This window comes from Bubalus bubalis, chromosome 19, assembly GCF_019923935.1.
Source record: "Bubalus bubalis isolate 160015118507 breed Murrah chromosome 19, NDDB_SH_1, whole genome shotgun sequence".
Lineage (NCBI taxonomy): Eukaryota > Metazoa > Chordata > Mammalia > Artiodactyla > Bovidae > Bubalus > Bubalus bubalis.
In genome coordinates, this window is record NC_059175.1 from 56,316,716 (window position 1) to 56,329,666 (window position 12,951).

Here is a 12,951-nt window from a genome sequence, read left to right on the forward strand (position 1 = left end):
GAACAGTCTCACGGATAGCATATTACAGTGTCATTTCCATGCCTATTACAGTGTCATTTTCAGATGGACGATACGAAAGACCAGTGAGAGAACTAGCAAAATGTATTTTTTTTTTTTCTAGCGGCCACCCCACACAGCTTGCAGAATCTTAGTTTCCCACCCAGGGATCAAACCCAGGCCCCCTGCAGTAGAAACGCAGAGTCCTAATCACTGAAGAGCTAGGGAATTGCTGTTTTTAAAATGAATTACAAACCAGGATAGCATGATTTGCCAAATGACTTATGGCTAAATAATTAGCAAGAGAAATTATTAATTTTTTAAGTATATGTAATTTCCAGAGATTGCTCTTTAGAAGAAAACCTATGACAAACCTAGACAACATATTAAAAAGCAGAGACATCCCTTTGCTGACACAGGTCTGTATAGTCAAAGCTATGGGTTTTTCAGTAGCCATGTGTGGATATGAGAGTTGGACCATAGAGAAGGCTGAGTGTGGAAGAACTGGTGCTTTCAAATTATGGTGTTGAAGAAGACTCGTGAGAGTTCCTTGGACTGCAAGGAGACAAGGGAGTCAATCCTAAAAGAAACAAGCCCTGAATATTTATTGGAAGGACTGATGCTGAAGCTCCAATCTTTTGGCCACCTGATGTGAAGAGCCAACTCATTGAAAAAGACTCTGATGCTGGGAAAGATTGAGGGCTGGAGGAGAAGGGGATGACAGAGGATGAGATGGTTGGATGGCATCAGTGGGCATGAGTTTGAGCAAAACTCCAGGAGTGAAGTGAAGGACAGGGAAGCCTGGTATGCTGCAGTCCATGGGGTTGTTCAGACACAACTTAGTGACTGAACAACACCAACAATCTCCAGAGGGAAGGTTTTTTAGTAACATAGGAAAATATATACAGACCCAAAGAGAATGAGAATAAGTTATGTAAGAAAAACAGGAATGTGTGATTTGTCCTGAAACATCACTTGTGGGTATCTTGGTGCTTGAGATGATTAATGCTGGATTCCCACCACCATCCCCAAGCCGCAGGTGTTCTGTGATGTATGAAAACCGTTCATGTGCAGGTGGATATGGGTGGCTTTTTCTTTCATGTGTATGGGGCTTACAATAAGCTCGTGGGCGTTCTCTCATGGCCCCATTCTTCTCAAGGAGAACTGCCTGAACTCGGACGTGGTGGAGCAGATATACAAGCGGAACCCCATCCTGAGGCACACCCACCACCCGCTGCACTCACCACTCCTGCCCCTGCCCTACGGAGACATCAACCTCAACCGTGAGTCCCAAATTCCACCCAGACCCGGGACACGATTCTCTGTGAACTCTTGAGCTCCATCAGATACGCGTTGATTAGTTATAGTGGCATGAGGATTGTTGTATTAAAGAACATGCCAGTTCTCCCCAGGAACTCACGGTACCCTTCGTATACTAGAACTGGGGTTCCCAACTACCAGGATCCAAAGCCTGGTGATCGGAGGTGGCTGATATAATAATAATAGAAATAAAGTACACAATACATGTAATGCACTTGAATCATCCCCAGTCATCCCCACCCACCTCACCTGGTCCAGGAAAAGTTGTCCTCCACAAAATCGGTCTCTGGTGCGAAAACGATTGGGGAACGCTGTAAGAAGCAGACGCTAAACAGGTGTCTTACCTGTCAAATGTGGAACTTGTTTGGCATAGACCAGCTTCTCAGTAAGCATTTTGCACAGTAAAATAGTTCAGTTATGTGTTTAAATAGTTTAAACAACTAAAAATAATTTAGTTTAGCCTGCCTCAGTTTGGCTGATTGGAGTGTCCAGGGCACATGGTGGGCACTGCATCCTGAAATAGCTCTAGTCCCCAGCCCTGCCTCTTGTCCGCAGCTCAGTGGGTACCTTCTCCGAACCCCACATGGTGGGCACTGCTCAGAGGGTACCATCTCTGAACCCCTCGTGTGACTCGTGTTTGTTTTGCTCCTCGTAGTGCTCAAAGACAAGGGCTACACGACGCTTCAGGACGAAGCCATCAAGATATTCAACTCCCTCCAGCAGCTGGAGTCCATGTCCGACCCTATTCCTATCATCCAGGGCATCCTCCAGACGGGACACGACCTCCGGCCTCTGCGAGACGAGCTGTACTGCCAGCTCATCAAGCAGACCAACAAGGTGCCCCACCCGGGCAGCGTGGGCAACCTCTGCAGCTGGCAGATCCTCACCTGCCTGAGCTGCACCTTCCTGCCCAGCCGCGGGATCCTCAAGTACCTCAAGTTCCACCTGAGAAGGTACGAGGTGGCCTGGGCAGCTCTGCTCACGTTGTGGGGTGCAGTGGCCTGTGGCTCCGAAAACTCAGACCCAGAACAGAAGACGCCTGGTGTGGGTCAGCCTCCTAGGTCACTTGAGCAGCTTACCAGGGGCAAACGACCTTTGTGTCTCTAAACCACACGGGGCTGGTCCAGGGACCAGGTCACTTTGAGGTCCTGATGTGTAGGACGTTGGATAAATTGAATGCCACCACTCTATATGAGGGCTTTCCTGGTGGCTCAGCAGTAAAGTATCCATCTGCAATGCAGGAGATGGGTTCGATCCCTGGGTTGGGAAGATCCCCTAGAGGAGGGCATGGCAACCCACTCCAGTATTTTTGCCTGGAGAATCCCCATGGACAGAGGAGCCTGGCGGGCTGTAGTCCATGGGGTTGCAGAGAGTTGGACATGAATGAAGCAACTTAGCACATGCAAACTCTATAAAAACAGGAAAAAAAAAAACCCTTAGATATTTGTTTCAGATCAAGCAGGTGGAAACTGATTCAATGCAGATTAACTGTGAAAAAGGGATTTTCATAGGACAGTATGAGGCACGTGGCTTTTTCAATCATAATCGCTCTGCAGAGGTCAGCTGGTAGCAAAAGTTGCTCCCAGTCATACTTGAGCTCTTTGGTCTCTGGATTTTCTTCCTTCCTTCCTTCCTGTCTGTCTCTCCCTCTCTGCTGCTTTCGTCTTTAAACAGCACAGGGTGAGCTACAGAAGTGGCTGGCACTGGCCCCGCTCACCACTGGGACCCCACTGGCCACCTTGGTCTGCGGCGCCTTGAAGCTGCCCAACTCTCCGTAGCCAGCCATGCTCAGTCTGGCAACTAACAGTCGGTGTTTGTCTCCTAGGATACGGGAACAGTTTCCAGGAACTGAGATGGAAAAATACGCCCTCTTCATTTACGAATCTCTTAAGAAAACCAAATGCAGAGAGTTTGTGCCTTCGCGAGATGAGATAGAAGCTCTGATCCATCGGCAAGAGATGACGTCCACAGTGTACTGCCACGGTGGGGGTTCATGCAAGATCACCATCAACTCCCACACCACGGCTGGGGAGGTAAGCGGGAGGCCCAAGTGCCCACGCGCTTCCTCAGGTCAGGAAAATCGTGCGCAGTTAGGCTGGCGTACTGCAGCTGCTCAGTAAACAAGAATGTGCCCGTAATCCTGCTAATCTGAGAAGCAGTGGAATGTCTAGTAGACATTATGGACCTGACTCAGCCACCATGACAAGGGTGTATCTGATCGTTTCTGCAGTAAAGTATTTCTGTTTGCCACACAGATAATCTGGAACATGGGGTCTTCCCAGGTGGCTCACTGGTAAAGAATCTACCTGCCAGTGCAGGGGCCGCAGTAGACATGGGTTTAATCCCTGGGTGGGAAAGATCCCGTGGAGGAGACCAAGGCAACACTTCAGTATTCTTGCCTGGAGAATCCCATGGACAGAGGAGCCTGACGGGTTACAGTCCATGGGGTCACAAAGAGACAGACATGACTCAGTGACTAAACAACAATAACAATCTAGAACACTAGGAGAAGGGAACACAGTTTCTTTTTTCAATGTAAACTTAGTGTTAATATTGTAAAACTAATGGGCTAAAAGGAATAGTACAATAAAACCCAGGAAAGCTGGTGTAGCAGAAATATCAACGGAAATCACTATTAGACAAAGGGGCTTTATTTTTGTTGTTTTTTACAATTTTATTTATCTATTTAAATTGGCTGAGCTGGGTCTTTGTTGTGGTGTGTGGGCTTCTCATGTCTTGGCACACAGGCTTAGTTGCCCTGTGGCATGTGGATCTTAGTTCCCCAACAAGGGATCAAACCCGCGTCACCTGCATTGGAAGGCGGATTCATAACTACTAGACCACCAGGCAAGTCCCCAAAAGGACTTTAGTTTCATGCACTTGGCTACTTTGCAAGAAACTGGCCCAGTATCTGCCCCTACCAGGAGGTAGAATAGCCTGTGTTCTTTTTGGCAAGGAAGACAGAGAACTGATTTCAAGAGAACCAGGGGGTACGGCACCTTTGAAATTCCACACACGATGGTATGAGAAAGCTGCTTGGACCCTCGCGTGTGCCGGCAGCGCCCTCTGGCTTCTGATAAAGGCATGTTCTAGAACCACAGCTGAGGCCCCCGTGTGTTCCAGGTGGTGGAGAAGCTGATCCGAGGCCTGGCCATGGAGGACAGCAGAAACATGTTCGCACTCTTTGAGTACAATGGACACGTCGATAAAGCCATCGAGAGCAGGACCATCGTAGCAGATGTGTTGGCAAAGTTTGAAAAGTAAGTTCCTTCTCCCCGAAGTGCCAGCAGATTAGAGGAAAGAAGAGAAAGGGTTTGAACTTCTGTTCCATTTTCAGCTTTAGCACATGTTTGAATCCACCTCATTTTACCTGTGTTGAAGCATATTTAATTTCTCATCTCTCTCTGCTGCCTGTTTCCCTATAGAGCCACTGTCTTAAATAGGATTCACTCATCCTTGTTCCTCCGCCCCATTCTTTGAGTCCTCTGTTGTTCCCATTATCTCTGAATTTTCTGATTTTCTCAGATCTTCACTTGTCATTAGCTTTGAAGCTGGACGAGTAGACAGAAGCCAGCTTATAAACTCTTCAAACCCCATTTAGTATCTCTTGGACCTACAATATTCACAGCCCCCAAGTAACACAGAAGATATTCCTACTTTAGAAAGATGCTAATGCCAATAACAAGACTTTGGCCAGGCTGGGCCCTCGCCCTCCCGACTGCATAAGGGGCAGAAGCAGCTTTAACTTAGAAATGTGGCAGGGGACCACGAGGTTTACAGCAGCCCCAAACTTCAAGTCTCTGAGAAGTGACATCCTCTCTTCTGGGTGGGCCTGGTCTAAGTGCTTTGTTGGAAATAAGCCAAAATGGGGGAAAAAAAAAAACAACCAGACATTTCTACTTTATGTAAACACAGCTTCCCTGCTATTCTTGTCAGTTTTTGTTCAGGTTGGGTTTGTTTTTTTTGCTGCACTGTGTGCTTGCAGGATCTTAGTAGACCAGGGATCAAACCTGGGCAGTGGAAGGGCAGAGTCCTAATCTCTGGACTGTCGGGGAATCCTCAGGTCAGTTGTTATAAATATTTGAGAGCTGGCAAAGGGAATGAAGGAATAGGCTTTGTTTCTTTTCTTCCTCTGAATGCATCAGAATGCTTAGCTGGAACTAACCAGAATGGGCACTCAGAAAATACTCGTTAGCCCAATTTAACTGAAGGCTGCCTGTTTGTTGTCTTTAAAACTGGGATGAAAGCGTGTTTTTCGCTTCTGGATAAGTTAGCAGGGTTCACTCTGGCTCTGTTTTCTCTCCCACCATCCCACCTCCACACTCTGCTCTGAGCCCAGACAGGGTGTCTGAATCCTGACGTAGGATACATCCCATGCGCTGATGGCCCTGTGGGTCACTCTTGGCCCATATCCGGTTTTATCCGTGTCTCTCCGCTTCTGTCTGTAGGCTGGCCGCCACTTCAGAGGTGGGCGAGCAGCCCTGGAAATTCTACTTCAAACTTTACTGCTTCCTGGACACAGACAATGTGCCAAAAGACAGCGTGGAATTCGCCTTTATGTTTGAACAGGTAAATGGAGTTCTTAGGCTCCTTTGCAGACACGCAGGGGTGAACCCATTCATACCCTTCTCAGGGTAACTGCTAGTCCTTAGACCCCAGGCATGGCCGTAGAATTCTCAGCATCACCAGTGAGGGATGCTCTTATTCACTGGTAGAAGGAAACTTGGGTATGTATCATATGAATGCCTGTACCAGGAACTGTCTTAGTTGGGGATAGGGAGGATTGAGAGGGAGAGGAAATAATAAATACACGTTTTCAGTGGTACCCATTGCCAGGGAGAAATTTAAAGCCGTGAAGGGGTGTTAGGGTACCATTTTATGGAAGATGACATTTGAGAGAAATCCTGATGGTTTGAGGGAGCAAGCCAGGTGGGCGTCGTGTGACACGGCAGTGTCTGGCCCCATGAAGCCATCGACCACTTCTTCGCAGGCCCACGAAGCCGTCATCCATGGCCACTACCCGGCCCCCGAGGAGAACCTGCAGGTGCTGGCTGCCCTGCGGCTCCAGTACCTGCAGGGGGATTACACTCCGCACGCTCCGGTGCCGCCCCTCGAGGAGGTCTACTCACTGCAGAGGCTCAAGGCCCGCATCAGCCAATCCACCAAGAGCTTCACGCCGGGGGAGCGGCTGGAGAAGAGGCGCACGAGCTTCCTGGAGGGGACCCTGCGGAGGAGCTTCCGGACAGGCTCCGCGATACGGCAGAAGGCAGAGGAGGAGCAGATGGTGGACATGTGGGTCAAGGAGGAGGTGTGCTCCGCGCGGGCCAGCATCCTGGACAAGTGGAAGAAGTTCCAGGGCATGAGCCAGGAACAAGCCATGGCCAAGTACATGGCCTTGATCAAGGAGTGGCCTGGGTACGGGTCGACGCTCTTTGACGTGGAGGTGAGAGCGGGCTGCTTCTTCCTGGACCAGGTTGCACACTTGAGTCAGTGTGACCTCGGTCAAGGTCACGGGGAAGGAGGACTGGGTGGAACATGTGGCTCTCTTAACCCTCTGAGGTTGCATGCATGCTAAGTCGCTTCAGTCATATCAGCCTCCTTGCGACCCTGTGGATTATAGCCCACTGGGCTCCTCTGTCCATGGATTCTCCAGGGGTGAATACTGGAATGGGTTGCCATGCCCTCCTCCTGGGCTTCTTCCCCACCCAGGGATCAAACCCGTGTCTCTTATGTCTCCTGCTTTGGCAAGTGGGTTCTTTACCACTAGCGCAACCTGGGAAGCCCTGCCCTTATAGGTTAGAGCTCCCCAGTTTTACCCTTCACACCCTCCTGTACCCACCCAAAGTATTCTTCCTCCTTTTCAGTAATTACTTGTAATGTTAGAAGCAAGTGGAAAATTACGATATTATTTATTCTTAAATAACTGACTCTTATTCAAGCTGTACACCCAATGAAAAAGTGCTGGTAAAAATCTGCATTAAAGTTTTTAAAAATAGCTTAGCAGTATGTCCATAAAATTAGAAATTTTGGATATATTTGGATTTTAATTTTTTTTCTCATGAGTATTTGTAGGGAAAAATTTCTTTTATACAATTGGAATTTGGCTAAGTTTGCATCAACCCAGTACTGATTCATATCCTTTTTCTTTTTTTAAGTAGACCATTTATTGAAAGAGAATTTTATTAATGATCAAGATCAAGCCTTGACAAACTGCAGCCTGAGGGCCAAATGCTGCCTGCCTTCTTTTTTTTGTAAATAAAGTTTTATTGGAATACAGCGGTGCTTTCTTTTATGTATTTTTCTCTGGCTGCTTTCAGGCTGAAATGGCAGAATTGAATAGCTGTGACCAATACCACAAAACCTAAAATATTTGCTGTCTGTTCCTTAACAGATAATTTTGCCAACTCTTGGTCTAGATGAGCATCTATTTTTCTTATGATCAGAGTCATTCAGCATGTTATTTGTTGACTTTTAAAGAAGGCTTTATAAAACCCTAAATATTGATCTCTATTCCATGAGTTTTCACTGGATGCCATCTTTGGGTGGATGGGTTGATTGAGTCGGTTACATTTGTTTTTAAGTCAGATGCTTTGTACAAGTACCTCGTCTCCTGTTTTCACCGATGCATATCCCTCTTGAGTCCCATTGACTGGTGTTGTCATGCCTGTATCCCAGCTCCTATCTCTCTCCACTTATGTGTGCAAAAAAGTCTGTTGGTAAACGAATGACATCAACCACCATACACACAAAAGGCCATTGCTGCTACTTGTCACAAGTTGTATTTTTCAGGAGGAGCTGAAACTGTGCAGCACATATTTGGAGAATTTCCCTCTATGATCCTAGATTTTGTATTTGAAGAACAACCATCCAAAACAGGATTGAGGCGGAACTAGAGATAGACAGGAATCCCCAGGTGGCATTAGTGGTAAAGAACCCCCCTGCCAGTGCAGGAGATGTAAGAGATGCCAGTTCCATCCCTGGGTAGGGAAGATCCCCTGGAAGAGGGCATGGCAACCCACTCTAGTATTCTTGCCTGGACAATCCCATGGACAGAGAAACCTGCTGGGCTACAGTGTGTAGGGCGCAAAGCATCAGACACAGCTGAAGTCACTTAGCATGCAGCAATAGGCTGCTTGATTTGATGGGAAATTACTGTCAAGTTTCTCGCCTGTGGCCACCTTCACATAGCTAATTCACATGGCCAAGACAGTGGTGATGTTGAGAGGTGGAGAGTCCAAGCAAGATGCTGAATTTACCAGATGGGTGTTCTCCAAATGCATGGGGTTGATGAGTTGGTCAGAAATCAATCAAGGCAGTCAGAGAGCTACCATTTCTCACGTCTTGTATTTCAGTTGCCCTCTGCATAAAGACACATTGAATGTGTTCAGTACACCGTGCAGAGGGCTGGGCTCAGAGCCCATCTTGTGGTTTCTGTGTCCTGTTTCTGACTTTGCTGATCTGATCTTGCCCCAACTCTTGCCCGCCCCCCAGTGCAAGGAAGGTGGCTTTCCCCAGGACCTCTGGCTGGGCGTCAGTGCTGATGCGGTCTCTGTCTACAAGCGTGGGGAGGGGAGGCCATTGGAAGTCTTCCAGTACGAACACATCCTCTCCTTCGGTGCCCCCCTGGCCAACACCTACAAGATCGTCGTCGATGAGAGGGAGCTGCTCTTTGAAACCAGTGAGGTAAGAGGCAAACCTTTCGTCCGTGGCCTTGATGAACTAGCAAGACAACATCCCAGTTCCTGATGCCTTTGACCAAATAGCTTTATTTGCATATTTCGCTCTAAGACATAGGAAAATACAGTATGGTGGTCCCTCCCTGCTGCAGGTTTCTCACGGGCCAAAATCTGACAGTCCCACGTTTCTTCTGTATACCTTTGCAATGGACAAATTTGGTTTTCAGCAGTCAGGGGATTTTACCCTTGCAGGAAAAGAAGAGAAAGGGAAGTGACATAGAAATGAAGAGATTTGGTTTCCAGCTGTCAGGGGGCTCTTACCCTTGAAGGCGGAGAAAGGGAAGTGACATAGAGGTCCAAAAAATTATATATAATTTGGCAATAAAGCCTTGCGAAAATGATTAGACAAGGTGGCAGTGGATCATAGCCATGAGACTGGGGCCAGGCAGCGTCCAAGGAGCAGGAGGGAGTGAGTGCAGACCACCCTGGGAAGAACTAATTCCCACAATAAAAAAATCACAAAAACACCTCTGTATATATGCCATCCTACTCCAAAGCATAAAATGTAGTAATCATGATGAGAATGCAGGAAGCCTGTTGAGGTCTCCACACAGGGAGCTGCTAACAAGCAAAGGTGAGAAATGGGCGTGAATCCCATGTCTCCCATTTGGCTACTGGTGTAAAGTGAGGGTGAGGTGCTGGGAGGTGATGACTGGACCACGGATGTGGTGCAGGAGGTGTGCGGTGGGGTGGGAGGAGGGTCCCTGGTGCCCAGCTGCTGGGTTTGGTCAACTCCAGTAGAGAGCAAAGAACCGCTGTGAGATCTTTGTGCATGGTGTGTCAGGACACTGCTTTTACAGGGATGTCCAGTGGGATTAGAAGGAAGAGAGATCAGGGAGACGGAAGCCAGTTAGGATGTCTCCGCAGGGACGCAGGCCAGCCGTCAGGAGGAATGGGCCGGAAAGGGGCAGCAGTGAACACACACGAAAGAGCCCCTGCACATACAGAGTCGGCAGGGAGCAGAATGTGCATGGGTGGCTCTTGGTGGGGTGGGAGGTGGTGGTCCCCATTTCCGCCCGCCGCCCCCCTGCCCTCAGTTCTGTTTCTCCAGCTGTATCACGAGATGCTGACTGGCAGGATGGGATCCAGTCTTTAAAAGCTGTGATGTGACCTCTGTCGTGTTGCCCTTATTTTCAATGGGGACAGTTATCCCAGCCCTGATCATACCAAGACCCTTAATGTGATTAGGTGGGGGCTTTATTTTACCTGCAAAATGCGACAGTTTTACATCAGGCAACCACCAGGTGGCGCAGTGGCGGGGGGAGGCCACGAGTCCCTTCTCCCCACCAGGAGCAAAAGGGCAAAAGCAATTGAACTTTTGGCTGAATCCGTGGATTCACACGGGCAGGCTGCTGGCTTTTGCAGGCGGGACGGACCCCCGCTTGCCCGCGCTGGGCGGAGGATGTCTGATTGTTAGCCTGGGCGCCCTGGCCATGCGGACACTTGGTGACCGTGGTCCGACTCTGCTCCCCCGGCAGGTGGTGGACGTGGCCAAGCTCATGAAAGCCTACATCAGCATGATCGTGAAGAAGCGCTACAGCACCTCGCGCTCCGTGAGCAGCCAGGGCAGCTCCAGGTGAAGGCAGCCTGCGTCCACGCGAACTCAAAACCTGCACGCGCCACCCTGCTCCTTGGCCCCCGGGGGCTCCCGCGTCTGCAGTCTGAATTGCGGCCGCCCCAGACTTTCCAGAAGCCCCTCGTCGGAGGGAGGTGTCTTGGGGGACCTTTCGCCCTGTCCATTCCAGCGATCGGTGTATTCAGCTGTACCACCTTAACCCAGTGTCCAAAGCTTTACTTATCTAGATGACACATGCCTTAAAAAGAGAGGAAACGAAACCCACGCTGCCACCAAAGCAGCCTGAAGTGCCTTAACTCCGTGGAGCCGACATGAACCCCCCGTAACTGTGCTACTGAAGGAAGATAGATGCTCGCCCCTGCTTTACGGGAAGGCTTGCTGAGCTTGGGGTGGGGGAGGGGCGTCGATCCATCAATTCTGCACTAACCCCGGCCTGATTTCCCCTGGGAGGGAAGGTGAGGGAGTGGGGAGCGGGGCGGAGAGAGAGCGTAAGGGGATGGTCTGTTTTAGGTGGAGAGCTGCTGGCAGCCTTCCTCACAGACGCCTATTAACTTTTTCTTTGTTTCATCTTTAACGTGCATGTGCTTGCCTGTGCACGCATGTGTTCATAAACACATCACTTTCATCATTGTTCCGCGAGCCTTGAAAGCGAAGGGAAAGAGGATGTGCAATGAATGATGTAGCATCTGTATATTTCAATCGTTCTGAGTCAAGAGTCCTCAACTGTTACTTTGCAAGGTGGTTTTATTAACAACCCGGAATCCTGGATTTTTCCTGTCTTTGCTGTATTTCGAAAGCCACATTTTTGACTCCAGTTTTGTTTTGCGTGTAGCAAAGTCTGCAATCTGCGTCTGCTGTATTATAAACAGATATGCAGCCTGCAAATAACTGTATTTATAAGCCACTCTTAAACAGCTGGCTCCAAGGCTGTTTTTAGAACTGTATGAAGTCACTTTGGAGTCTTCAGTTTCTAAGAGATTTAAGTTAAAAAATGTTTCCTGGAAGGTTAGTTTGAATCACTCTGTGGATAGATTGTGACTTAACCCTGTTTGAATATGAGGGAAAGCTGTCACCTTCCTTGAAAGCAACTTGAGCAAATCTTTAAAGGACCCTGACATTCAATGCTGAGGCTTTAATAAAATACACACCTATTTTATCCCAAGTTTATAATGGTGGCCTGAACAAGGCCCCTGTAAATAAATCAGCATTTATGACCAGACAAAAGATAATCTGGTCTTGGACTTCTATTTTTATACAGAAAACTTGTAAAGACTTAGGCCAACTAAGTCTACCCACCAAGAGAAGAAACTTGCCTTATCCCTATGGATAGCCATGCAGAATCATTGTTTCTTGGCTCAAGAAAGTCTGACAATAAAAGATACTAGCTAACGTTCAGTGTCTTTTCTTTATGGGGTGGCTCTCAATACCACATGGGCTTTGTTTGTGTTTTTGTTGGGTTTTCATTTTAATGCTTAAGGCTTCAAAGGGCCAAAGCTGTGTGTTTCATGCACTTGATCATCAGGACTATATGTCAACCACGTAGTCATTTCAGCAGCTTTTTAGACACAGAGCATGACCCCCAGAAAGCGGAGAAGGTAAAACACCAGGTTCAGTGAAATCGCAGAAATCTGAGGACTTGAATTGTGGATGTTGGACTGTGTCCTGTAGCCGAGCCGCAAGACGCCTGATGGCGGAGCCTCTGTCCCGCCACCTGCTTGTGAGCAGAATACACAGGGAATTTGTTTAGCGACTGATTTCCCCCAAAGAACCTACACAGGCTCCTCAGTCAGACGTGGCCCGTGATGTCACTGGCCCCCAGTGCCCTTCTCATCACCTGTGTGTCCTGCAGCTGCCGCCTCCCAGGAGCGATCAGGAGGTGATCCGAAGCCAAGCGCCCCCCAGCACTTGGCCTGGAGGTGACCAAACAAAAGTGAGCTAAGGCTCCGGTATTTTGTTTTTGTCACTGTTTTCATTTCAGGCCCCAAGAGCAGCCGGCAGAAGTGCCTTTTCCCCTGCTGACCACTCAGGACCTCCTCTATAACTTCTCATAGCCTGGAAGGGTGCCCCATGCCCCCAGTCACATAATGAGGAAGTGGGCAGAGACAGGCAAAGTGACTTGCTGAGGCATTGCAGCAGAGCCAGACTTGGACCCAGGTCTCTTTACACAGAAGCTTTTACCCATCAATAGCTTCAATATAACATTTTATTTAGAAGTAATTACAGATTCAGGGGAAGTGGGAATAGAAGTACAGAAAGGCCTCTACACCCTTCACATGGGTGTCCTCAGGGGTAACATCTCAAACAATTGCAGAAAAGATCACA

The 12,951-nt window shown here is 48.5% G+C and overlaps 1 protein-coding gene across 4 annotated transcripts in view; it reads left to right on the plus strand.

Annotated features, from left to right (window-relative positions):
• The window catches only part of MYO10 (myosin X), a 258,403-nt gene extending 246,385 nt beyond the window's left edge, over nucleotides 1-12,018 (plus strand). For all 4 annotated transcript variants that reach the window (XM_006072954.3, XM_006072953.3, XM_025270684.2 and 1 more), the window contains 8 exons: nucleotides 1,157-1,280; nucleotides 1,973-2,270; nucleotides 3,143-3,350; nucleotides 4,441-4,577; nucleotides 5,766-5,886; nucleotides 6,308-6,760; nucleotides 8,809-9,000; nucleotides 10,532-12,018. In XM_006072954.3, coding sequence (XP_006073016.2) covers nucleotides 1,157-1,280; nucleotides 1,973-2,270; nucleotides 3,143-3,350; nucleotides 4,441-4,577; nucleotides 5,766-5,886; nucleotides 6,308-6,760; nucleotides 8,809-9,000; nucleotides 10,532-10,633 — 1,635 coding nt within the window. In that variant the 3' untranslated portion in view covers nucleotides 10,634-12,018. The remainder of the gene's footprint in view (nucleotides 1-1,156; nucleotides 1,281-1,972; nucleotides 2,271-3,142; nucleotides 3,351-4,440; nucleotides 4,578-5,765; nucleotides 5,887-6,307; nucleotides 6,761-8,808; nucleotides 9,001-10,531) is intronic.
• Nucleotides 12,019-12,951: the final 933 nt, after the last annotated feature.